Source organism: Podarcis bocagei, assembly GCF_964188305.1.
Source record: "Podarcis bocagei genome assembly, chromosome: 2".
NCBI lineage: Eukaryota > Metazoa > Chordata > Lepidosauria > Squamata > Lacertidae > Podarcis > Podarcis bocagei.
The window spans coordinates 112,011,058-112,038,887 of record NC_138126.1 but is presented as its reverse complement, the minus strand read 5'-3'; the positions used below and the strand labels follow the sequence as shown (position 1 = coordinate 112,038,887).

Genomic DNA, 27,830 nt, shown 5'->3' with positions numbered 1-27,830 from the left:
CAAATTTCATAGTGATAACTTTGTGCTCCCTTTTTTAAAAACTGCTTTAACTTTCCAGGTAGCGTGGCAACGACAGGGAATGGAGGGTTACCGTATTTTTTCCGTGTATAAGATGAGGTTTCCCCCCAAATTCTTAAAGTTTAAAATTGGGGGTAGTCTTATACTCTGAATGTTGCAATTAAATATATAAATAAATTATAATTGATTTTTATTTATTTATTTATACCCTGCCCATCTGGCTGGGTTTCTCCAGCCACTCTGGGCAGCTTCCAACAGAACACTAAAATACAATAACCTATTAAACATTAAAAGCTTCCCTAAACAGGGCTGCCTTCAGATGTCTTCTAAAAGTTTGATAGTTATTTTTCTCTTTGACATCTGGTGGGAGGGTGTTCCACAGGGTGGGCGCCACTACTGAGAAGGCCCTCCGTCTGGTTCCCTGTAACTTGGCTTCTCGCAGGGAGGGAACCGCCAGAAGGCCCTCGGCGCTGGACCTCAGTGTCCGGGCAGAACGATGGAGGTGGAAACGTTCCTTCAGGTATGTGCCATACATGCCGCCATACATTGTCTGGCAGTTGCAGCTCCTTGCAGGGGAGGGGCAGGGCGTACTGTGGGGCCTCCGGAGTCTGCCTCCCCCCCCCCACTCAGGCACCCTACAGCTGGAGGGTAGGCAGCGCATGGGTGAGATGACTTCGATCCCCTCGGCCAACTGGAGTGGTTCACAGAGCCGGGCAGCTGAGCATGAACGAGGGCGTGTCCCCGGCGGCCAGGAACTGCAGAAGTCAAATTGATTTTTTTCTGCTCCGCTCTCAAGCATCCAGGGGAGCGAACTGCACTCTGCCCCTTGGGCGTATGCAGGCTCTGCGCTACCTCTTCCCCCCCCCAACTGTAGGGCAGCTGAGTAGGAGGGGGTAGGCAGACTCTCGAGGCCCCGCAGTGTGCCCAACCCTCCCCTGCAAGGAGCTCAGTGATGGCATCCAGGGCAGGCTTAGAGGAACAATCGCCATTACACAGCTTGCCTCACTGTTTGATGTTTAAAATATTTATTTCTTAATTTTGGGCTTAAAAAATTGGGGTTGTCTTATACATGGGGGCATCTTATAGATGGAAAAATAAGTGGTCACTTTTCAGTAGTGTTTACTAGCATGCTGTGCATCCACACTGAACCACAGTATGTTTTGATATGATGCATGAACTGTGTGCCACCTTTTTTTTATTATGCCCCTTTCCCTTATGGCTTTTTAAAAGTTAAAGGGACCCCTGACCATTAGGTCCAGTCGTGGCCAACTCTGGGGTTGCGGCGCTCATCTCGCTTTATTGGCCAAGGGAGCAGGCATATAGCTTCCGGGTCATGTAGCCAGCATGACTAAACTGCTTCTGGCGAACCAGAGCAGCGCACAAAAACGCCGTTTACCTTCCCGCCGGAGCAGTACCTATTTATCTACTTGCACTCTGACGTACTCACGAACTGCTAGGTTGGCAGGAGAAGGGACCGAGCAACGGGAGCTCACCCTGTTGCGGGGATTCGAACCGCTGACCTTCTGATTGGCAAGTCCTAGGCTCTGTGGTTTAACCCACAGTGCTACCTGTGTCCCTCATGCTTTTTACAGCAGCACAGAAATTAGGCAGGTGAAACTTTTTCCAACATGCAAATGGACAAATGGTGGGGAAAAGCCTCACAATCTCAGTTTCCTTGTCAAGGCTCAGATACAGAGCAATGCATGCCTTTTCTGCATGTGTTAGAGTAGCTTGAGCAAATGAGTACATTTGAGTTCAGCCGGAGTCACAGGAAGACCACCAAGCATGAGAGAGAGAGTGAGAAAGCACAGAACACAGAGGACTTCTCAGTATGTTGTTTATTGGCTGGTTGGAAGCAGTACATGGCCCATTTCACACAATGGCCACTTGTCATCAGATAACTGTCACTAGTCAGGGGAGATCGAGAAGCACCAGAAACAGGTCTACTGCAACCATTCATAGACTCTCCATGTACCCTGTTTCTTCGTAGTAGTGTGGGAGACAAGGAATTGTCCCGTGGGGTTGATACTACATCATTATTTCTCAAGCTAGACATCAGTGAGGCAAGCCAAGTTGTAAGGGAAGGATGTTCTGGAAAGCCAGTTGTATGTGCGCATGCTGGGAAAGAGCACAAAATAGTGGGATTACTGGGGAACTGGCATAAAATAGTAGCAGGAGAAAGAGAGAGGCAGAGAGGAGCTAGTTTGAGTTGTTCATGAAGAGTGCCATTAGCATGGTGGAATTAGCACCATGAATTCTTATCATGTCTGAGTAGGAATATGGGAAACAGGCAACATGGCTATCAAAAAGAGGGAAAATCAGCACCAAAACCCAAAAAGGGGGTCCCTGTTTTCAAAGCCTATTATCAAAAAGGGATGATAAGGAAGAGATGCAAGCAAGGCTGAAATGGTTATCAAGCTGCAGAACTCAGTAATGTGACAGCAGCATCGTATAAGCGACTAATCCCAAAGAAATTCTTATAATACAGCCCAGCCCTATACCAAATTGGATACATGCCAGACTCTGCATGGGATTGCAGGCTTTTAGGTCCGAAAGTCCTTTTGCTGTATTCTCCAACTGAGAATTTTAAAACCAGAGCATATTTGCAAATGTTCCTTGATTGTCATGACTATTATAAGATTGGATCTAAAACAAAAGAAAAAAATCCCTGATTGCTGTCCCAAAGGAGGGGGGTGTAGGGAGAAAATGGGTGTCACAGCTACTACAAATGTGTACTCTTCTTTATTTTGAACCTTCAGTGACAACTTCAGTCCTGAAATGTCAGATTTCTTGCAATCAAGAGTAAATAACGAAACACTTTTTGTCAGCTAGATGCTCACAAAACACTAAATGCCTCTGCCATAATTATTTGTTCTGAAAGGCAACAAATAGATTCAAGTGCTAGGACCCCTGTAGCAGGATGGACAGTTACAATTGACAGGATCCAACCCAAAAAGCTGCTGTGGCCTCGCATTATACTGCCTTGGTGGTTGAGTCTGTCGCATTGCACCCCTCTAACAGCTAACCCCAAAGTGTGCCATGAGAAGCCACATTTTCCTGTGTGTATTATTTTCAGAATAGCTGCCCAGACAAATGAATCATAAAAGTATTACTTACAAGGTGGTAAGCATTTTATTCATGTGATAGGGTAACATTAAACTGAAGAGAGAGAAAAGCGGACAAGCATTTCTCTTATCATCTCTGGTCCTAGTGCTGTGGGACTACAGCACTAAGATCAGAGATGAGCTTCTGCCTGCTGATTCAGCATCAACTTTGAGTCATATGACATCAGGTGATTGACAGGTGGGCAGTCCCACCCACCTGTCCAAATGGTCCACAGGGGGTGAGTCAGTTCTGGATTGGAGGGTATGAAATGTTAAGGGAAAACGAGAGAAAGGAGGGGGAAAGATCAGGTGACAGAGAGCTGAAGTGGAAAGACAGGATGTCAAAGAAATCTGAGTATGTGTACAGCTGTGAAAAAGCTGGATTTAAGGGAAGAAAAGTTGAGAAGCCACTGTTCTCCAGTAGCAGAACCGTTCAGGTCATTATATATCATGTTTCGATGGGGTTAGTACAGGGGCATATGCAGGAAAAAATAATGGAGGGAGTAAAACAGTCAAAGGTGGATCACACTACTTTGTCAGCCAAAACAAGAAGGGAAAAAGTGCACATTTTGCCTAATATCTCTCATATTAAAAATTTGCTCTTTTTAGAAAGAAAGAAAGAAAGAAAGAAAGAAAGAAAGAAAGAAAGAAAGAAAGAAAGAAAGAAAAGCTGGGAATCAGACTTATTGTTCAGGGTGGCGGCAATTCCCCTTTGCTCCATTCCCACAGACACCTATGGATTAGCATTACCTAATCAAAACTTATTCATGTCAAGGAATTGTGATGGATGGATGGATGTGTGTGTGTGTGTGTGTTTCCCCCCTGCTTATTAGATATTACAGGCATACCTTGGTTGACGAATGCCTTGCAACTCGAACATTTTGGCTCCCGAACGCCACAAACCCGGAAGTGAGTGTTCTGGTTTGTGAACGTTCTTTGGAACCTGAATGCCCGAAGCGGCTTCTGATTGGCTGCAGGAGCTTCCTGCAGCCAATTAGAGGCCACGCCTTGGTTTCCGAACATTTTGGAAGTCGAAGGGACTTCCGGAACAGACTCCGCTTGACTTCCGAGGTACGACTAGTTATTTTAACCGTGTTAGCTCAGATTGTACTAAAAAGCCATGCCTAGGTGTTTCCCTGTATTCCAGGGACTCTTTGTTCAGCTACCTTCTTCATGCCTATAGGACTAACCTGTATGCGATACAGATGAGGAAGTCCAGCTGTGTTCTTGCCTGATAAGACCAGAACCATCCCTTGTGGAAGTTGCAGAAAGTGCAGGCAGGCGTAAGACGGGGGTTGCACAAGAAGATAAGAAAGGAAGCAAAGGAGAGCAAGACTCTGTGGGAAGCCTTCCTGGGGGATTGCTGTTGTAGCTATGGCCTGCCTAATGCTGTTGGACTACAACTCCCACAATCCTTTGCCCTGCTGGATGGGGCTGAAAAAGTCAAATGGCTGGGGGTGGCGGGAGGACACAAATCAGCCCGTAAGAAGTTCAGCCTTTGAAAAGTTGTCTTTCTCAAGGACCACATTTTGTCTGATTGGAGAAAATTAATTTAATTTAACGCTATGGATTGCCTCTAAAGAAGAGGCAAGGAAATATCGCTTTAAGGCTGTGGGATTTACTTCTGAGTAAACAGTTAGAGGATTGCCTGTTAAGATTGTCACTAGGACCCTTATGATAAACGAAACCCCATAAAAGCCAGGGTGGGGGGAAAGCTTTTTTAAAGAGCCTCCTGCAAAATCTGATTTCTCAAAAAAAATGTAATTCTGTTTTCTAGCTTGGGTACACGTCTGAAGATTTGGAGGACAAAATAATGTTAAATGGAATTTGTATAGTGCTTTCAGATGCTCTAAGCATATCACGTGAATTAGCTCGTTGTAATTCTTGACTTAGAGGGCTGCTGTAAGAATTCCAATGAGATAATTCACGTGATGTGCTTAGTCAGTAGTGTCATCTGCCCATACTGCAGATGGGGAGGGAAAACACTGAGGCTTAGAGAGAACAACTTTGCCTAAGGCAACCTAGCGAGTTCATGGCAGAGGTGGGATTTGAACCGGGGACTGCTCCATTAACATAGCTCACTTTCTTAGCCAATATGCTACACCAGCTCACACTTACATTCTTGATTAAGGAGATTCTCATTCGTGAGAATCCCTGAAAGCGGCGGTTTTGGTCTCAGTGGCCGTACGCAGAATCAGTATCAAGGCCAACATGGGTGGGCAGTAAACAACGGACTGCGACCAAACTTTTGGTCCTCTTTGGTGTTTCTAGGCTGACTCGACTTGCCAGATGTGAAAAGCTTACCAGCTGCAAAGCCATGAATGGCAGGCACCCCCAAACTTGGCCCTCCAGCTGTTTTGGGACTACAACTCCCATCATCCCTAGCTAACAGGACCAGGGGTCGGGGGTGATGGGAATTGTAGTCCCAAAAACATCTGGAAGGCCGAGTTTGGGGATGCCTGCTCTACGGACTTGATCTCTCAATCGCCACCAGGGTTAGGCTCTACACACAACTGGCAGATCTGTGCCAGCCTAGCCTGGGCTTTCATGGATTAACGCCCGACGCCCTGTAGAAAGGCAACACTCCTCTTCTTTCACGACAACACTGGCTGGAACGGGCAAGGCGAGAGACTGCGTGGTTAAGAGAGGTAGGAGGCAGCTGGAAGAGGAAAGCGGTGATGGAGAAACTCCCCGCTCTCCAGCCCGTGTGTGGTTATTGCTGGGGTCGCAACCAGGCTGCCCCCCAGGAAGGCTAGAAGTGCACATTGCACATTGAAGGAGCAGGGCTGGCTGGGGAAGCCTGGTACAGTGGGGGAAGGCGGTCGGAGGTCAGAGGTATCATTCACCATCATCATAAATAAGGCCAGTGCGGCTTTGGGGCGGGAGGTCTGCTGCTGGGACTTCTGCACATTGGATAGCTGAGTGCCCGTCTCCATGGCATTGGGGGTGGGGGGAAGGAGGGAGGAGGTGCCTGGGGCTCCCCAAATCACTTCTCTATCTCAGCTCTCTGCTCTTTCCTCGATTCAGTCACCACCTGCAGGAGACAAAATGCAAAAAACCAATAGAAAACAGGTCAGAGCCGAGAGGGAAAGGCAAGACCGTCTGATAGGTATATTGCTGAGCGTGGAATAGGCGACGCTCACAGGATCATAGACAGGGCGTGCCACAGTTCCTTGCAAGGAACACACCTGAGTGCTACATTTGGGATAGGGTTCATTTTGTTGTTGTTTAAACCAACAACAAAAAAGTTTCTAGCCCTTAAGATGGTCAGCCATGGTTTGAGCAGTTGTGAGTTAAAAGCTGGAGGGAGGAGGCTGGGTGGGATTTCTTGGCGTTAGTGGGGAAACTTCAGTCTCTTGTATACCGCTCTGCCTCTCCCCGTGGCTGATGTAAACAGAAAAAAGTTTATGCTAATATATGTAAATTTGCACTACTTGCATGATTTATACAGCAGGAGGTGTCGACATGCCACTGTACCTCTATGGCTGCTCGTGCTTTCTGTGTCGCCACCCCAAATCCATGTTTCTGTCTCCCACCCCAAATCCACAACACACAAGAGAAGGGGTGCCAACTTGAATAAAATATTGTGGGGGGCGAGGTAAGCCCCACCCCACACAATCGATCACATGACGTGGCACACACACACCATTTAATTGAGAATGCCCATCAACTTTGTGGGGTATCAGCCCCCTCAAATATTTTACTGTGGAAGTCAAGGCCCCTAGGAGTTGGCTCCTATGCATGAGAAACTGTTTGCATTTCCTGCAGAGTTCATTTTTGCACTGCCTCATCTGCACCTACACGGAAGCTATTGTGCCGCACCCTGCACAGTCATTTTGTGTCGTGTTGTGCCCTCGCCACATTCATTTCAGAACTGGCACCTGCAGCACTTCCTCAGAATTCCAGTTGTGTCCACTTCTCCCCACCCCACCCAAAAAAAAAGCTTGGAGATCCCTGTTACGCAGAGACCAGAACTTAGAGTACCTTGTTGAATGTCTTCCCCTCCAAACACACACACACACACACACACACACACACACACACACACACACAACCCTGGCCAGAGGGCAGTGGCGTAGCGTGGGGGGTGCCAGGGGTGCCGGCCGCACCGGGCGCAACATCTGCGGGGGGCGCGAGTCCAGAGGGAAGGGACAAGTTCCTTCCTCCGCCGGGCTCCCCGCCGCCACCGCCAGCCTTGCGCCCTAGCGCGCGCGCGCCCCCCACCGCCGCTGCAGCTGCGCTCCGCAGACTGGCCGTTTTATTTGGCTTTGAAAGCCCAACAGCTGCAAATCAGGCGCTCTCCCCCGACCCGCGCCCAGCGCCTCTCCCCTTTCTCTCCCGCTTCTCCCTTTCCCAAGGAATCCGAGAAGACCTGCGTTTAATGAAACGTGAAGTGTGAAAACTTCCTGAGCTGCAGAGGCGACTCCTTAATGATGTTCCCAGATGTGGCGGGGCTGGAGAATGGGGTGAAGGCGCGCAGAGGCGCCTGCCGGAGAGGGAGAACCTCACCTTGCCGCGGGCACCGCTAGGGCCCGGGTAATGGGGGGAAAAGAACTCTCCAAGCCGCGCGTAATTACGCACCGCAGAGATTCTGCCCTTGCGATGGGCGGCTTCCACCTCGCTCTGGAAAACACCCCGTCCTTGTTATCTTCTTTTTTAAAAAAATTATTATTTCTTTTCGCGCTGGGGACTTGTTTCATGGGGCTGAGGGGAGGGGAAGAGTCCGATCACTTGTTTAGAAAACGAAAAAGCGGGGTGGGGGGGAGGGAAGAGGGCTGCCAGCACCTCCGAGCTATTCCGGCGAAATTCAATTTGCACTGAATTCTAAAGATCCTCTCGCTGATTCTCTTCCAGGCTGTTACGCGCCGCAAAGACAGCTTGGAGGAACAGCCCACAAGGCAAAGCTGAAACTCCTTCCCTACCACAAAAATACTTTGTATTGGACTTTGTGGTTGGAAATAATTTCACTGGGTGCCCACCAGATACCCAAGCGGTTGCAGGGAGAATGGGGCTTTGGTAATCCTGGTCCCTAGTTAATTCTGAGAGGGTGTTTTTCGGTTTCCCATGTGAGGGACAGAAAGGATGAAATTTCCACCCTATCTGACACAGCCTCATAGAATCATAGAGTTGGAATAGACCACAAGGGCCATCGAGTCCAACCCCCTGCCAAGCAGGAAACACCATCAAGCACTCCTGACATATGGTTGTCAAGCCTCTGCTTAAAGACCTTCAAAGGAGGAGACTCCACCACACTCCTTGGCAGCAAATTCCACTGTCGAACAGCTCTTACTGTCAGGAAGTTCTTCCTAATGTTTAGGTGGAATCTTCTTTCTTGTAGTTTGGATCCATTGCTCCGTGTCCGCTTCTCTGGAGCAGCAGAAAACAACCTTTCTCCCTCCTCTATATGACATCCTTTTATATATTTGAACATGGCTATCATATCACCCCTTAACCTCCTCTTCTCCAGGCTAAACATGCCCAGCTCCCTTAGCTGTTCCCAGTGGCGTAGCGTGGGGGGTGCAGGGGGGCCGGCCGCACCAGGCGCAACATCGGGGGGGCGCTCGCACTCAAGTGCTAAAATCCACGGGTTAGGGGGCGCAAATTACTTGCCTTGCCCCGGGTGCTGACAACCCACGCTACGCCACTGCCAGAGGGCAATTCAGCCTCAGCACACAGCTACAAGTCGGGTGCTCATATAGCACCTCCCACACGTGGAGCCACACAATCTTGACCAGCCAAACTGACTCCATAATAATTGTCTGGAGCAAATAGCATTGGGTTTCCTACTGAAGAAAGGTCCAAACTGCATGAGAGGATTGAGCCTCCTGAGCTGCAGTAAACCCACAAAGAAGAAGAAGAAGAAGAGGAGGAGGAGGAGGAGGAGGAGATAAAACATCAAACATAAAAAAACTTCCCTAAACAGGGCTGCCTTCAGGTGTCTTCTAAAAGTCAGATAGTTGTCTATTTCCTTGAAATCTGATGGGAGGGTTTCCACAGAGCGGGTGCTACTACCAAAAAGGCCCTCTCCCTGGTTCCCTGTAACCTCACTTCTTGCAGGGAGGGAACCGCCAGAAGGCCCTCGGAGCTGGACCTTAGTGTCCAGGCTGAATGATGGAGGTGGAGACACTCCTTCACGTACACAGGGCTGAGGCCGTTTAGGGCTTTAAAGGTCACCACCAACACTTTGAATTGTGCTTGGAAACATACTGAGAGCCAATGTAGGCCTTTCAGGACCGGTGTTATATGGTCTCAGCAGCCGCTCCCAGTCACCAGTCTAGCTACAGCATTCTGGATTAGTTGTAGTTTCCGGGTCACCTTCAAAGGCAGCCCCACATGGAGCACATTGCAGTAGTCCAAGCGGGAGATAACCAGAGCATGCACCACGAGACAGTCCATGGGCAGGTAGGGTCTCAGCCTGCGTGTCAGCTTCATTCCGGAGCTGACAGAGGCTGGGAATCTAAGCAAGCCGAGGGAGATAAGGACACTGGAATGCGGACTGGAATGTGAGAGGGAGGAGGGGCAGCCCAGTGGCAGTGTTTCAGAGAGCAGACAAGCAGAAGATAGCAAAGCCCTAAACAACAATACTAGCTCAGAGACAGAAGGGGAGAAGCTGGGAATAGCTAGCCCAAAGACTCGGAGGCGGGAGGTCAATGAGAGGAGGGGAAAAGAACGGAAGCGGAAGGGTTTTTTCCACTGTTGGAAGAAGAGGAATGGGCGGAGTTTAGACTCGGCAACTGCTAACTTGGAGTCAGACACAGAGTGAAGGAGCTCCAGAGTGATTTATGTGTTTGAGCAATAAACCTGAGATAATTACTGCCGGTGTCTCGCTTCTGTGGGAGAGTCAAGCCACTACTCTGCGTACCAGATGGAAGAGGTAGACATCTGTCCTGGACACAGAATTGACCTGTGTCTCCATGGAAAGCTGTGAGTCCAAAATGACTCCCAGGCTGCGCACCTGGTCCTTCAGGGGCACAGTTACCCCATTCAGGACCAGGGAGTCCTCCACACCTGCCAGCCTCCTGTCCCCCCAAAACAGTACTTCTGTCTTGTCAGGATTCAACCTCAATCTGTTAGCCGCCATGCATCCTCCAACCGCCTCCAGACACTCACATCAGGCAAGCCTGCTTCCCCTTTGCTCTAGGCCTAGATGCAGTCCTCTCTATAGAGAATTTCTCCTGCTTAAGGCTACATCCTCCTCCTCAATTTGGGAGAAAAAAAGGTAAAGAACTCGCCTCTCCATCCCGGGTCTCAATGGTTTTGATCAGCACTGTCTTCCTAGAGTGGCTCTCCACCGTTGGCTCTGGCTCTGAAACTACAAGGGAGGGGGGCATTCAGGAGAGAGGGCATGGCAGCTTCAATACAATACGTATCTCCCCCTGCACCACCAGAACACCCCACACACACACCCCAAAAAATACTCCAGGCCAATCTGGGTGAAATCAGAAGGGGTTGGAAGGAGGGAGAAGAGAGGTGTGATTTCTTCCTGCCAGTTCCCAAGGAAAAACAGCAATAAAAGCTAAGCTCAGGTGTCGTCTGTGGTGGGTGAGGAAGATGATGTTAGAATTCCTGCTCCATGATTGCAGTCATGGGATTTTTGTCTATCACATGACAGTATATGTTTTGACTCCGCAGAGTGGGAAGTGACAGAGACAGGATGTTTGTGTTCCTGTGTTCCGTGAAGTGGGACTATTGTCCTTTGTTCTTTTCCTCTTTGCTGTCTGATGCTAGAGAGAGAGGAAGCCATGCTGCAGTGCTCCGTGTGTGTTTATATGTAAATAGATTAGCCAAAATGCTGAGTTGCTGAAGTCTGTTATGCATGATGCACAAACTCTGCTGATCCCTAAGTGTGCCGGTATCTGTTGGCATCAGTCGCTGTGATGTTTGGGCTGAAGATAGCTTTTGAAGCTCCTGAACGATTGACCAGGAGGGAGAGAACATGCCAGCTGGGCATGTGTCTCTACCAGGGTCCTACTCGAGTGTAGGCAGAGCTCCTGACAGATCCAGGGTAGATTCTTGCAATCAGTTGGTGTGCTCCCAGAAATGTCAACCATAAATCCATCTTTGGGTGAGGTGGAGCTCAACAGCAGGAAATGCGTGTAAGTCAGAGCAATGAACATGGTCTCTTCCAAAAGTCAATGTTCGTATGCGGCAGTGTGCATAAGCACATATGATGCATTTTTTATGCATCCAAAATATGGCGCTCACCTGTCGTTTTGAAGCCGAAGGAGGCCATGGACTGAACCGGCACTGCAATCCTGCAGGGAACAAGCCACAGTGAGCTCTACAATGAAGTCCCCCAGGAAGGACTTGGCTGGTTCAGAGAAATGCTGAAAAAGCTTCTTGGAAATGTTAAGATAAATTCAACAGTGTAAACGAGTCTCATTGGATGTAATACAGTGGTACCTTGGTTCTTGAATGTAATCTGTTCTGGAAGCCCGTTCGACTCCCGAAACATTCAAAAGCAAAGGCGCAGCTTCCAAATGGCGAAGGCACCCCAGAAACAATAGCTGACAGTCACATTGGACGTTCAGCTTCCGAAAAACGTTCAAAAACCGGAACACTTACTTCCGGGTTGTCAGCATCCGGGAACCAATTTGTTCATCAACTAAGCCGTTCGAGAACCAAGGTTCCATTGTAATGGAATACTGAATGGTTTAGTTTATGTAAAATATGCAGGGATTTATGATATGCGAATGAGCCATAGAAAGAGAAAAAGGGAAGTCACTGACATTTCAAGGTTGTTTAAATGAATATTCTAAAGCAGGCTTCCTCAACCTCGGCCCTCCAGATGTTTTGAGACTACTATTCCCATCATCCCTGATCACTGGTCCTGCTAGCTAGGGATCATGGGAGATGTAGGCCAAAAACATCTGGAGGGCCAAGGTTGAGGAAGCCTGTTCTAAAGTGTAAAACAGAAAATTTAATGAAAATTATATATAAATAAAACATCTCTCTGGGGCATAATATGTGGTGCCTTCTTCCCGATCAGGAATTGATGTTTGCACCAGCTTTGTTTTGGAGAAATCCTTGGCATGCGTGGAAGTTTGTGCACTATTAAATGATATCCTGCAGTGTGGAAACTAACGGGTGGGCAACAAAAAGGGATTCTGCAAACACTTATGGCGGCAGAGAGGCTTATACTGCAAGGCTGGAAGGACAAATACCCACCCACTCCTGCAATCCACTACTACTCAGTGGCCTGAAGATCTCACTGCCCTTTCTACATTTAAAACGCATGGCTTAAAATACAGACGTCTCCCCACTTGCGCGAGCGGGGAATTCCCCTGTTCGCCTCTGTCCCACCCCATTCCGCCCCTGTTCCACCCCATTGGGGCATCGAAAATGGTGCACATATTGAGATGGCAAAACTGACTGGAAAACTCAGAAATCAAGAGGACAATAACTTTATAAAAGAATGGGGGAAACATATAAGTTATTTAAGAGACCACTGCAAGCAGATGGAAACATTGGCAGGATTTTGATCGCACTTGTAGTGTCATGATTACCATGGACAAAGCCACTTCTGAACTAGAGAGGAGGTGGGGTTGCGGGCTTCACGCCCCTCCCCACGCACGCAGGGGCTGGCTACTAGGGGAATCCTCGGTCGCGTAATCTCCTTGGCCAGCCAATTGGCTGGTCTGGGAGGCGTGGCCCATCCTATTTAGGGCCGGGGCGGCCGAGGATTTCCCTCTTTCCGCACTCCAGCTGCTCAGGTTTTCCCACCCATTAGTTCTGGATCTCTGACATTGCTATGGACTTCGGTTGGTCGCCGTCAAGGGGCCTGGTAGGAATTTTTTCCACTTGACAAATTGGCACCAGCCATTTGGTTTTTCGCCTACCTCGTAGCAAATCGTCACAACTTCCTTGGCATTGGCGGTTAGGCATTGGTAGGGGTATTGTTATGCAGATGAGTGGGGGGGAAGGAAGCGCCATCACCTTCCCCCCAAATCGATGGGTAGTCCGGTAAAGGATTCCGGGGGGCGTTGCCCTTTCCTAAGCCTATGGAGGTGTGGCCCTAAGGCACGCCCCTGAGCGGTGACCCCGGGGAGCTCCTAGTTGATGTGCATCAGCAGGGCTCCCCCTACTGGCGGTTAACCCTTCAAGCTAGGAGGCTAAAGCTGGTTAGTCGATAGGACCAATGCCTAAGTCAATACCGCTCAATTCCTGTAATCAATAAAGTTGTGGCCTATTTTGCCCATTAACCTTAAACTCCGGTATCTTGTGTCTTTATTTCCGAGGGGGGAGGTGGGAACTCGCCACGCAATATGGTTTGATTAAAAAAAAAAAAGATTGGAGTATGGAAAAATATGAAGTAAGAAATGTTTAAAATGGGACTCCATGGAGAGGAAGGGGGAGGAAGTCCTGAGATTCAGAGAAATCTCCACATATGGGTATGTTTTTTTTATTCTTGGCGTATAACTTTGTACTTGTAAAACCAAATAAAAATGGTATCCAAAAAGAAGAAGAAAGAAAATGGTGCGCATCTCAGTGGGAAGGAGCATGTGAGATGATTGGGGAGTTGCTCTCATATGGTATGCTTATTTAAACCTTGGCATTTGAATTAGAAATCATGTGATGTTCTTGTTGTTAATGACAGCTGGCGGTGTTTTTTCTCTCTCTTTTTGTCTCATCTCTTTCCTTCTGTCATATTTAATAATAATAATAATAATAATAATAATAATAATAATAATAATAATAAATTTTTATTTATTTATACCCCGCCCTCCCCAGCCAAGGCCAGGCTCAGAGCGGCTTACAAGCAATAATAAAAACGAGATGAATGATTACAACTTAAAAACAAAAATAAAATACAACATTAAAATAATGGAACATTAAAATATTAATAAAAATAAAGGTTGAGAAACCAAAATTTTTGTTTATTTACAAAAATAAACCTTGAGAAACCAAAACCAATGAGCTCCTTTAAAATCGCTCTCCTCCTCTGATCCTGCAAAGGCAGAGATGGACCCACCGTGAGATGGGCTGAACCACGCAAAGAGCTATAGGGGAGTCCTCACCTGCTCTCCTCCCCCTCCAGAAGCTTGCGGTAGGTGGCAATCTCGATGTCGAGGGCCATCTTGACGTTCAGCAGGTCCTGATACTCCCGCAAGTGCCGTGCCATCTCTTCCTTCATGTGTTGAATCTCCTGCTCTAGCCGGGCCACCGTGTCCTGGTACGAGCCCATCTCCACCCCATATTGGTCCTCCAGGTCTCGCATCTGCCTCAGCAAAGCTTCATTCTGGGGAGGAAAACACAAGTGGGGCTTACATGGGGGATGCAGGGAAGCAGGCCTCAGAGACACCTTACCCAGAAGCAGTGGCGTAGCGTGGGTTGTCAGCACCCGGGGCAAGGCAAGTAATTTGCGCCCCCTAACCCGTGGATTTGCGCCCCCTAACCCTAACCCCCAGATGTTGCGCCCGGTGCGGCCGGCCCCCCTGCACCCCCCACGCTACGCCACTGCCCAGAAGCCACACCCACTCCCAAATCCTGCTCCTAATTCTCAACCGAGTGAGAACAGGCAAGGCTGTGGACTCGGAGCTTCCCAGGCCTTGGAAACAGGGCGCAAGGCTGGCAAGGGCTGAAAATAGTTGTCGTCTTTTTTCCCAGCTGCAAAAATGGACACAGTCACAGAATCTGGAGCATAGGCATCCCACAATTATTATTATTATTATTATTATTATTATTATTATTATTATTATTATTATTATTTACAGTCGCACCTTGGTTTTCAAACAGCTTAGTTCACGAACAACTCAGAACTCAAATGTCACAACTCTGGAAGTAGGTGTTCCAGTTTGAGAACTTTGCCTCAGAAGCCGAATGTCCGACGCGGCTTCCAAAGCTTCTGATTGGCTGCAGGACCCTCCTGCAGCCAATTGGAAACCACGCCTTGGTTTTGGAACATTTCAGAAGTTGAACGGACTTCCGGACCGCATTCTGTTCAAAAACCAAGGTACAACTGTATTGTGTTTATTTACCGCCCTATACCCACAGGTCTCAGCGTAGTTCACAACATATATAATCAGAATACAGTGGTACCTCGGGTTAAGTACTTAATTCGTTCCGGAGGTCCGTTCTTAACCTGAAACTGTTCTTAACCTGAAGCACCACTTTAGCTCATGGGGCCTCCTGCTGCTGCTGTGCCACAGGAACACAATTTCTGTTCTCATCCTGAAGCAAAGTTCTTAACCCGAGGTACTATTTCTGGGTTAGCGGAGTATGTAACCTGAAGCGTCTGTAACCTGAAGCGTATGTAACCCGAGGTACCACTGTAAAAACAACAACCCAATAACACATACACACAAACCACATTTTAAAAGGGTATAGGATGTATACATACACAATCACACTGCAAAATGTTGCACTGGGCAGAGAGAAGTCGGAAGCGCCAATTACTTCTGTGCTCAATTACACAGCATATATCATTTTTCAACCTTCATGGCTTTGAAGCTAAACTTGAAAATGGGAATGATATCTAGTGAAATCCCTTGTGAACTCGCAAAGGCCAGAAGAGGAAACTAATGGCATCATTCACTCAGGTTGCAGCCTTGAATCCTCACCCAAGAATACAAAACATTTCGCAAAGATGGGAAGCTGCTCAGCTGCCGCCTCCCAAGGAACAGGAAAAGGGGGCTGAGGACAGGAAGGACGTCCTACTGACCGTTCCTTTGAGTCCATCCACTTCACAGGTGAGGCTCTGGATCTGGCGCCGGGATTCGTTCATCTCCTGCTTGGCCTGGCGAAGCGCTTCATGGTTCCGGTTGGCTGCGTCCGACAGGTCAGCAAACTGCAAGCGGTTGGGGGAGTCAGTGGAGAGAAGGGAAAGACCCGCCCCCAAGACCATCTCCTAGTCTATCTCCTAGTCTATCAGGGGGTCTGGAAACCAAGCCATATGAGGAGCGGTTGAAGGAGATGGATATCTTTAGCCTGGAAAAGAGGAGACTGAGAAGAGATAGGATAGCCATCTTCAAATATCTGAAGGGCTGTCACATGGGAGAGGAAACAGGTTTGTTGTCTCCTGCTCAGGAGGGCAGGACTCGAACCAATGACTTCAAGTTACAGTCAAACCTCGGTTTTCGAACGTCTCATCTGCCGAACATTTCAGAAGCCAAACGCCAAAACCCGGAATGCTTCCATTTTTGAACATGCCTCAGAAGTCAAACAGCTTCCGAGGCGTGTTTTTCCATTTTCCTCACTGAACTTGCTGACAGCCCTTTGATCCTTGGTTTTCGAACGTTTCAGAAGTCGAGCAGACTTCCGGAACGGATTACATTCGAAAACCGAGGTTCCACTGTACAAGAAAGTAGATTCCAACTAAACATAACGGAAAACTTTCTGATAGTAAGAGCAGTTCAACAAAGGAACGGTCTCCCTTAGGAAGTGGTGGACTCTCCTTCCTTGGAGGTTTCTAAGCACAGGTTGGGTGGCCATCTGTCATGGGTGCTTTAGCTGAGATTCCTGCATCGCAGGGGGCTGGACTAGATGACCCCTGGGGTCCCTTCCAACCAGTTCTATAATTCCTAGCAGTAACAAACTGTTTGTGTGTGTGTGTTTTGAAATGGCACTATAGTCATAGCCGGCCGTCCCAGACTGTACTCCAAGGAAAGGGGAGCCTATGGAGTCTTCAGATATCAATGGACTCAAGCTCGCATCCTTCCCAGCCAGGACAGGCTCTTCATCGATATGTAGCCCACCCTCCCACCTGTCAAGGCTTCAGGGAATCCTATCCCTCCCACGGTGGGTTGCCAAGAAGCAGAAAAACAATGAGTTCTTACCAAGTACTTTATTCAATATTCACAGAGAGAAATGAAGGAATGCAGGAATGTGTCCAGGGCAGCTGTTTACCAGCTCCATCTGGTACGCAGGCTGAGACCCTACCTGCTCATAGACGGTCTTGCCAGAGTGGCGCATGCTCTGGTTATCTCCCGCTTGGACTACTGTAATGTGCTCTATGTGGGGCTACCTTTGAAGGTGACCTGGAAACTACAATTAATCCAGAATGCGGCAGCTAGACTGGTGACTGGGAGAGGCTGCCGAGACCACATAACACTGGTCTTGAAAGACCTACATTGGCTCCCAGTACGTTTCCAAGCACAATTCAAAGTGTTGGTGCTGACCTTTAAAGCCCTAAACGGCCTCAGTCCAGTATATCTGAAGGAGCGTCTCCACCCTCATCATTCTACCCGGACACTGAGGTCCAGCTCCGAGGGCCTTCTGGCAGTTCCCTCACTGCGAGAAGCAAAGCTACAGGGAAACAAGCAGAGGGCCTTCTCGGTAGTGGTGCCTTCCCTGTGGAACGCCCTCCCACCAGATGTCAAAGAGAATAACAACTACCAGACTTTTAGAAGACATCTAAAGGCAGCACTGTTTAGGGAAGCTTTTAATGTTTGATGTGTTACGGTATTTTAATATTTTTTGGGAAGCCGCCCAGAGTGGCTGGAGAAGCCCAGACAGATGAGCGGGGTATAAATAAATTGTTGTTGTTGTTGTTGTTATCTCTTAGATAATGGTGTTGCTCCAAGTAAAGTCCCACCCCCTCAGTCCCTCCTTGTGATGGCCTGGGAATCCAATTCAGAGGCTGAACCGGAGGAACCCCAGCCTGCACAGGAGTCCCCGCCTCCAGAGCTGGCTGAGCTGGGGCGGGGCCTTGGATCTGAAGTGCCTGCACCTGTGCCGGATCCTCAGGAGCAGGCACCAGGTGGTTCCACTCTGGCTCCGGAGGTGATTGAGGACACAGTGCCTACAGGTGCGCTTCTCCTGGCCCTGCCAGAGGAAGGTGAGTCTCCCCCTGGGTCCAGTAACTCCCCAGCCTCTCCTGAACTGCAGAGGCTTAGGGCAGAGAGGCGGAGGGAACTGGTTTCTCCCAGGAGGAGTGCTCGCCTTAAGGCCGGGAGAGGCGGGTCTCCTGGGGGCCGGGACCGCCCCTGGCCTCAGAGAAGATAAAGGCCAGTCAGCCCGGTCCCAGGTTGTGGGAGCAACGTCGTTGAGTACCTGCTCCTGCCCAGACCCAGACCTGACCTTCCAGTCTTCCTGTCCCCGCCCAGCTTCCTGCTTCGGACCTCGCCTCGCTCCTTGTGAACTGTTTCCAGGCTAGTGACCCAGGACTGGACTTTGACTACGACAACGGTAACCTTCCCCCCCGGACTAGCACACTCCTATTCTACGTCACCCCTGCGCCGGCTGATTTTTGCTTTCTGCCTCTGAGCTTTCTGTTCTGCTACTCTCACAGCATGCCTGGTCCTGGGAGAGGGGGGGGGGTCAGGAATGCTTTCGAGAGATACTGAGTCTGTTAACTGCCTCTCCCCCGGTACTTCTCCTTCCTTCCGCTCCCCCAATATTTCCCAGCTTCTCCCCTCTGCGGCCTCTGAACTATGCCCTTCTGCAAACCGCTCTTCTAAATCTATACTGTCCTCCTCTTCCCAGGAAGGTACAGAGGGGGAGCAGCTCCCAACATTCCTCCCCAGTCCAGCCCCTGACACCACCCCTGTAGCTGCACCCAGTTTAGGTACCTTGGATTTGTACCACTCCTCGGCCTCCTGCAGGTTCTTGACCGCGATGCTCTCATACTGGGTGCGGATGTCCCGCAGGGCGGCTGTCAGGTCCGGCTTGGCCTGTTCCACCTCCACTTGCACCTGCTGCTGGCTGTGCATGCTCACCTGCATGTCGTTCAGCTCCTGCACGCGCCGAGACATCGATGGGGAAAAAGATAGAAAGATGCAAAGGAACACAGACACGACAAATCACACGCAGAGAGATTGTAAGAGGAGATACTACAAAGAGAGAGAGCACAAATGCAGAGGAGCACAGCCACAAGGAGATGCAGGCCCATTATACGTAGCCTCCCTAACGTGAGACTACGTGGCAGAGAAAGTATGCTTCTCGGTTTTTGTCTCATTTATATACCACTTTTGGGCCCCCAAAGTGGTGAATAGCATTAATACATATCATGAAAGAAAGATAAAGCGGAAATGTGATACGTACGCTAGATTGAGCAAAACAATATTTTTAAAATAGCACGGAAATTTGGTCAAGAATAGCAGTTAGGCAACAGGATCTGGCTATTAATCTATAGGTGTGGCACATCAGAGGCGGGAGAAATCTGCCATTCGATTTTGCTGCGCTTCTTTTCTTTTTTGCATAAGGAAAGGACTAATCAGAACTACCTTGTTTTCTTCTTACACTGCCTGTAAGATGTTAGGCAGTCCTAAGCTTTCCCCCAAATCATTGGGGGAGTTCAGGGGTAAGAGGGGATGCTGAGAATGGCTGGAGAAAAGCAACAATTTATTCTCTCTCTGTGTGTGTGTGTGTGTGTGTGTGTGTGTCTGTCTGTCTCTCTCTCTCTCTCTCTCTCTCTCTCTCTCTGTGTGTGTGTGTGTGTGTGTGTGTGTGTCTTTCTTGCTCTCTGTCTCACTGAGGATTACCAAACTTTGGCACTGTTTTATTCCATCTGCTGGAATAGCTTCATGTGCGTTTGCATGAAGATTTGGGGAGAAAGCGTGCTTGTATGTGGCATAATACTGGAGTAAAAAACAGATGAGGAGGTCACTTACTGGCATAGAGGAAATGTGTGGACTGACTTGATTCAAACAGGAATTTATTTGGGCAATGAGCCTATGGAAAACTGATTTGGGGTAATGTTCCTACTATAAGATATATGTTATGGTATTCTTATGTTATGGTATTTTTAGGTGGCACAAAATCTGTGCGTGGAATAAAATACTTTGAGATTGGTGAATACGCTATGTGCGTACCCTATACCATGCCCCACAGCATTTCCAGGGGCTGGGGCATCAGTCTTGTCTTTGTTTTTCTTCCACTTTTTATTTTATTGGCTTGTTAACCAAAAAAAAAAAAGTGAAAACATAACAAAAAGAAAGAAAACAAAAGAATCCAAAATTTAAAGCATAAAGTATCATAGCCTACTATGATACTGTTTAGGGAAGTTTTTAAAGTTTGATATTTTAAATATTCTGTTGGGAGCGGCCCAGAGTGGCTGGGGAAACCCTGCCAGATGGGTGGGGTATAAGTAATAAATTATTATTATTATTATTATTATTATTATTATTATTATTATTATTATTATTAACCCTGGATACAAGCTATCCTGCTCATGCACCCAAGGGTGGGGCTGGGGATGCAACTGCACTTCTGCTGTTTACCACCAGATGGAGCACAAGCAAAATGGCTTCTGCAAGAACCTCAGGACATCAGAAATGTTAAAGGACTCTAAATGGGATCCCCATGAAGCCCATGCGCAAAATCTTCCCCTACCCCATGCCCACTTCTGCTGCTTCTCCTGCAGCCCCTTGCCTGTCTCCCAAGGCTGCCACCATCTTCAGGAGCAAGCCATGAGTTTGGGATAAAACGTAATTCCTGTTGCGAGGCATGTACAGATAAGGTTTGAGCCCAGTCTTCTGCCCTCAGGGGAAGCAGTAGCTGCTGCCGTTAGTACAAATGGCACACCTGTCCAGTTGTATAGGGTTCAGCTGCTCTCTCAAATGCCTCTATGTAAGCCAGTCAATGAACTAGTTGTAGTAAGGTTGAAGCTTACTGGGAAATGATATATAATGAATTGAAAAGGATGTTTAAATTAACATTTGTAAAAAAAACACAAAAAACCCAGAAGCTTTTCTCTTAGGAATTTTAGGGACAGAACAACCTAAATTGTATAGAAATTTATTTATGTCTGGGACTACAGTGGCAAGAAGGTTACTTGCCCAAAAGTGCAAAGAAGCAGAAGTCCCAGCAAAGGAAGAATGGATACAAAAACCTATGGAATATGCAGAAATGGCAAAACTCACCAGAAGAATAAGAAATCAAGATAACAAACTTTTCATAATAGAATGGAAATGGTTTATTGAATATTTACAGATAAATTGTAAACAGATAAAAATATTAGCGGGATTAATGTCATAACCTGCAGTTTTATAAGAGTATTTATCTATAGTAGATAAAGAAACGAGTAAGTTAAATGAATTTGGAGATGCAGAAGATAGAAAAAAAATGAATTCAAGGAATCGCAGAAAGAGGGGAAGTCAAATTTTGAAATGTCAAATTGATCGGAAAACTGTTGAAATGTATAAATTTGAAAATACAAATAAAAAACTAAAAAGAGAGAGAAAGGGAAGTTTCAAGTCTCCCCTCCACTCAAAGGCCACCCCCGTTATTTCTCCTACCTCTTCATGTAGTTTCTTGAGGAATTCAATTTCATCCATGAGGGATTCAATCTTGCGCTCCAGCTCCAGGCGCGAGAGGGTGGCATCATCCACATCCTACCAAGCCAGGGAGGAGAAACGAGCCATGATCAGAACCGCAGCAAGCCCCTTTCCATTTTAACGTGAAATACATATGGATCAGGGAAAGCAAACAAAGTAATCCAAGCCTCATCCGCCAGGCTGCGATGGTGGGCTGAGGTGGAGAGAACAGGGTGCCTCAGTTCAGCACCGCGGACAGCAGCCACAGCTGCCCAAAGCTGCTTTCAAGAACTTGGCTTGTGCCTTTACTGTTCAAGGACCCTTCACCCATGTATGAGTGCAGGAGCTAATACGTGCGGCAGTTTGCAAACAGCAGAGTGTGCTGGGACCCTACAGTTACTCAAGGGTAAGTGGGCTAGCCTGCCCCGCCTAGAGACCCACTTACCTTGCGGAACAAAACCAGGTTCCCTTCAGCATCTTCGCGCTTGTGCATCTCCTCATCCAGCCTGCAGAGGACAAAGAACAGCCAAGAGCTAATAATAGGGCTAACTCCATAGTTTGTCATCTTCCCCCGGGTGACACACTCCCCACTTTGGTCACACTTCTGCTCTGCTGCATAAACTCCCGGCGTCCTTTTCCTTATTCCATAAGCAGTCTATTTTTTATTCCTCCCTACACTCTGGACAGCATCTTAAAAAGCAGAGACATCACCTTGCCAACAAAGGTCCGTATAGTTAAAGCTATGGTTTCCCCAGTAGTGATATATGGAAGTGAGAGCTGGACCATAAAGAAGGCTGATCGCTGAAGAATTGATGCTTTTGAATTATGGTGCTGGAGGAGACTCTTGAGAGTCCCATGGACTGGAAGAAGATCAAACCTCTCCATTCTTAAGGAAATCAGCCCTGAGTGCTCACTGGAAGGACAGGTCCCAAAGCTGAGGCTCCAATACTTTGGCCACCTCATGAAAAGAGAAGACTCCCTGGAAAAGACCCTGATGTTGGGAAAGATGGGGGGCCCAAGGAGAAGGGGACGACAGAGGATTAGATGGTTGGACAGTGTTCTCGAAGCTACCAGCATGAGCTGGACCAATCTGCGGGAGGCAGTGGAAGACAGGAGTGCCTGGCATGCTCTGGTCCATGGGGTCACAAAGCGTCGGACATGACTAAACGACTAAACAACAACACGCTCTGGACTCTGCTTTTATGGGCCAAGCAGGATGCAAGAACCAGTCAAATGAGCTGCACCCAGGAGATCCTGCTTCTACCCCCCCTTGCTGCCATCCGCCACACCCCTACATTGCAAGAACACAACGCCATACAGACTTCTCCAGCCCCCTGACATCGGTCAACCCTGCGCTGGTAATACCCACAGGGCTTACCTAAAGCAGATAGCCAGTGCAGGGGAAGTAGGGAAAAGTCACTGAGAAGTATCAGGAATAGGGAACATTCGGTTTGAGGTGGAGATGGAGATCAAGTGAAATTGAGACCGTTCCAGAAATGCTTTGCATTGGCATCTAAAGCTTTTGTCCATTCCACATTTATTCGAGTTGCATTCTCCATTCTCCTCCTCGGGAAGGGATGGTTTTTCAAGACACAGACGGATGCTGTCATTTGGCCACACCCTTCCCCAGTGATGTATTCTCCACTCCACCCCGCAACACCAACGCCACCATCTCCCATAGTCCCTGAGCTGACGCAGAAGACAGATGGCACTATTAGGGCAGGGAGACTGGAGAACATGGCAAAACCCACGTCACTCTGCATGGCTGAAGGGGACCACGCCCCACCTCTCTCCCAGGCTTCAGCTCCTTGCGCACGCCTTATCCACCCCCTTCTCTTCTTCCCAAATAGCCCAGCCCCACCCTGCCCCATCTGCCACAGCGTGAGCAATGCCAGGATGCAGAAATTCAAACCCCACCCCACGGCGCCATGGGGAATGCAGTCTTGAGGCTGTGGCTTTGCTTGCTTTTGCTTTTCAGCACAGCAATGATGTGCGCATGGAAGCTGCAATGCCCTGTGAGGAACCCCTCTCGTGTGTGCAGCGTGGGACCCCATGCGCGCCACATGCCCCCTTTTAAGGAGGCTGCCGCTACCCCACCCAAACTGGCTACCCACCTCATGCAATTCCTTGACAGCTCACATGGATTCCCCCTGCCCTCATCGTACTGCCACCTGGAATAGAGCGCTCCCTGGCTAAGGGCGCTATTGCTGTGGCGGAAGCTCCCTTGCCACACCCCACTGCTCCCCCTCTACCAAGTACTAGAAATAGCCATCTACTTGCACCCTGCCCCATCCAGACATCTCATGGATGACACAAAGCAGCAGAAGTTCATCTCCTCCCTGCCACTCTCCACCATCGCCTTCCTGTTTTCAGGTACCATATACCCACGGTCCCACACTGCATGTAGTCGCTCTTCTTCGCTCCTGCTTCCCTTACTTTATTGCCCTTTGTCAATCATAATAATAATAATAATAATTTATCTATACCCCATCCATCTGGCTGGGTTTCCCCAGCCACTCTGGACGGCTCACAACAGAATATTAAAAACACGATAAAACATCAAACTTTAAAAACTTCCCTGAACAGGGTTGCCTTCAGAAGTCTTCTAAAAGTCAGGTAGTTGTTTATTTCCTTAACATCTGACAGGAGGGCGTTCTACAGGGCGGGTGCCCCCACTGAGAAGGCCCTCTGCCTGGTTCCCTGTAACCTCACTTCTCACAGTGAGGGAAACGCCAGAAGGCCCTCAGAGCTGGACCTCAGTGTCCGGGCAGAACGATGGGAGTGGAGACGCTCCTTCAGGTAAACTGGGACGAGATCAGCACCAATTGTGCTAGGAAACGTACTGGGAGCCAATGTAGGTCTTTCAGGACTGATATTATATGGTCTCAATGGCCACTCCCAGTCACCAGTCTAGCTGCCGCATCCTCCTGCCATGTTGGACTCATCCCATTAGTGGAGAATTATTCCCCACCACACCCTTCCCACCCCGCTGACACATCTCAAGGACCAGTCTTACTTATTTGCTGTCCTAGAATCCCTACATCTCCCAAGACATCTTTTTATTGTGGCTGTTTGTTTGTTTTTTTAATCTATCCCTCCACACAGTTCTGGGTGGAACAGTTTCCAATCAACCATCTTTCCACAATCTCCATCGGGAGGCGGAACCAAAACGAAGAGATTCTAGCAAACCTTTCCACTGTGCAGAATTCCTGGCTTGCAACTCTCCCTTCTGCAAGTCATCAAAGTTCAAATTCAATGCCTCCAAGTCCCAGACCTACACCGTCAGTGCAGCAAAATCCTAACACACTTACTCAAAAGCAAGTCCCAGGATGTCCAGTTCCCAGTGCGCATAGGATTCCATGCACAAGCCTAAACATGTATTTTCAGAAGGAAGTCCTATTGAATTCAGCAGGGCTTACTTGCAGGCAAGTGGGGTTATGATTGCATCCTTAATTGTTGTCTTGTCCCAGACTCTTATGCAGCAGTGGGTATATAGCCCAGGAACACTGGTTTACCGGGGTGCAACTTTAATCCCTCTTTTAGGATTGAGAATAAGTTCCCAGAACAATCCATCACATTCCCCCATCACTGCCTGAGGCTAATGAAATTAAATGAAATTAAATTAAATAAGAAAAGCTGTCTGATTGCAGGGCGGTGATTCATCATTTGTAATGCATGCAGTTGGAATATAATGAATGGATTAGAGAAAGAATTGTATAGATTTAGTTGGTTCCCATTTGTTTATCAATCATATTAGGAACCTAGGAAGCTGGTCATTGGTCCATCGAGTGCAGTATTGCCTGCACCAACAAGAAGAGACCCTACAGGGTCTCAGACCCTTGGTCTTACCTGGAGATGCAGGAGAATGAACCTGGGACCTTCTACATTCAAAGCAACTGCTCTACAGCTGATGCACAGACCTTCCCCACAAGGTGTTATATAATGCCGTTTCCCATTTTTGCTGCTTTGCTTTTGAGCTGAAAACTTAGGAAGAAATGTCTGGATCCCAGAAATGCCCACTGCTACAGTCATGCCACCCCTCAGGACTTTGGGGTGCAGAAGGACACTTACAGAATGAGCAGGAGTGTCCCCCAAATGCAACAGAGCTGGCATGCCACATTTTGAAGCAAATGAAGTATAATGTGTATTCCCACCCAAAGAGCCCCCTATGGCTGGGCAGTTAAGTCCACAGTCTAAAACCATCACTTTCTGAACCTTCCTTACTTAACCCACATATCCACTAGGCTGCATCGATGGACTCTGCTGCGTTGGAGGCAGGACAGGGGTGGGTATTATTTCAGGCCAAGTCCCTAACTCTGCCCTTTTTGCAAAGAGGACCTGGAATTGTGCCTCTCTGGCGCTGCCACCAATTAAATGTCTTCCTATCTTCGGAGGGAGAAGTGCCATCAGAGTGCGACCCAGTGGCGTAGCGTGGGGGGGCAGGGGGGGCCGCCCGCACCGGGCGCAACATCTGGGGGTTAGGGTTAGGGGGCGCAAATCCACGGGTTAGGGGGCGCAAATTACTTGCCTTGCCCCGGGTGCTGACAACCCACGCTACGCCACTGGTGCGACCCTACCTCGGAAACCCTCTTCCCTATTCCCAAGCAGAGAGAGTTCGCAGAGATTTCTGAATATTCAGGGAGTGGGAAAATGGACTCTGCACGAGCGCAGAGGCAACCATCTTCATCTGCTCCAAATGATGCGTTTGGGGGGTGGGGCTGGCTCCAACTGAGCACTGTCTTGTCTTTTGCTTCATCTTTCTCAGGACCCTCCCGCCACCCAAGGAGAACCCAGGAATCCGGGGGGGCGCCTGCCGCGATTAACCCCTCCCGCCCCACCCCAGCCACTTATAACAGCGCACAAGGCTGAAGTTCCGTTTTCCGCACAGGATGTGGCCCGGCTTGCCCCCTCCATCTTCCGAGGAGGACCCCGGCGTCCTGGCACGCCCCCGCCCCTCACCCCGGCGCCTCACCTCTGCTTGAGGGCGGCCAGATCCTCGGCCATGTTGTCCCTCTCGACCTGCAGGCGGTCGCGATCCTTGCCCAGCGCGTCCACCTGCCTGCGCAGCTCGCGGAGCTCGTCTTGGAAGAGGTCGGCGGCGCGCGTGGGCTCCTTGGAGCGCGCGTGGCCCAGCTCGGCCAGCAGCGCCGCGTTCTGCGTCTCCAGGTAGCGCACTTTCTCGATGAAGCTGGCGAAGCGGTCGTTGAGCTCCTGCAGTTCCTGCTTCTCGTTGCTCCGCGTGGCCAGGAACTCCTGGTTCAGCGCCTCGGCCACCGAGAAGTCCAGCTTCTCGGCCGCCCCGTAGGAGTAGCGCGGAGCCGGCGCGCCGGAGGATCGGAAGGTCACCGCGCCACCGGCCCGGTAGGAGCGCATGGATGCCGCCGTCGAGGGCGTGCTCAGCAGCCGCGTGGCCGAGGAGGACGAGGCCAGGCGGGACGAGGAGTACGACAGCGGGGACAGCATGGGCGGGGGGCCGAAAGTGCGGCGGTACGAGGTGGCGCGGATGGCGCCGGAGTGGTGATGGTGGCTCATGGCGCAGCGGCTGGGCCTGGAGAGAGAAGGAGGAGAAGAGGCGGCGTCGAGGCTGGGACGGAGCCGCGAAGTTCTCGACGGGGGAAGAAGGCGCCGCCTTCGGAGATGCCGCTTTATAGGCCCCCAAGTCGCGAACTGGAGGGGGGGCAGCAGCAGGAGGAAGCTCCTCCTCTCTTGGATGCGGCCCAGAGCCCCGCATTGCAGCCCCGTCGTCTGGGAAAGGGAACCACCCCGCCCAGGCTGCTCTGCAAAGATGCTCTGGCGGGCAGGAGGGGAGGGTGAGTGGGATCCCAGGCGTCCTGTCCGGTCCACCGCTCTCCATGTCATAGTGCCAACACCCTGGGGTGCCTGAGCACCCACAAAATTCCCCGTGGATGGGCCAGGACACCCACCAATTTCGGTGCCAGGGCCATGCACGCTGCATGGCACCCACGGTCTCGGTGCCAAGCTGGCACGCCTGCTCCAGGTTGCTGGAGAGACAGAGCATCGCACTGCAGCCCCCCCAACCTCCTCCCTCCTATGCACGTTTCTGTAGAAGTAAATCCCCTCGATTATACCCAGCGGACCCGACACCCAGGTCCTTGCAGAGCCAGGCAGAGGCCCGGGCCAGGTAGATAATGTGCCCCCCCCTCTCTATAAATAAGTAAGTATATAAATAATTTTCACAAAAGTTATGCTGACAAATAATTTTATTTCAAGGCTTGAACCGTATCTGCATACAAAGATAAAATGGAAAATACAGTGGTACCTCGGATTAAGTACTTAATTCGTTCAGGAGGTCCGTTCTTAACCTGAAACTGTTCTTAACTTGAAGCACCACTTTAACTAATGGGGCCTCCTGCTGCTGACATGCTGCTGGAGCACGATTTCTGTTCTCATCCTGAAGCAAAGTTCTTAACCTGAAGCACTATTTCTGGGTTAGCAGAGTATGTAACCTGAAGCGTATGTAACCCGAGGTACCACTGTATAGATATACAATAGT

The 27,830-nt window shown here is 49.2% G+C and overlaps 1 protein-coding gene across 1 annotated transcript; it reads right to left on the bottom strand.

The window, feature by feature from the left end:
- Positions 1-1,841: 1,841 nt before the first annotated feature.
- On the bottom strand, positions 1,842-27,604 carry PRPH (peripherin). Its single transcript, XM_081181400.1, has 9 exons — positions 26,289-27,604; positions 21,762-21,822; positions 21,299-21,394; positions 18,632-18,796; positions 15,784-15,909; positions 14,141-14,361; positions 11,328-11,377; positions 10,355-10,434; positions 1,842-6,156 (listed from the first exon to the last, which is right to left on the bottom strand). The coding sequence occupies exons 1-9, from the start codon at positions 27,173-27,175 to the stop codon at positions 6,109-6,111; spliced, it is 1,734 nt and encodes a 577-aa protein (XP_081037526.1). The 5' UTR covers positions 27,176-27,604; the 3' UTR covers positions 1,842-6,108.
- Positions 27,605-27,830: the final 226 nt, after the last annotated feature.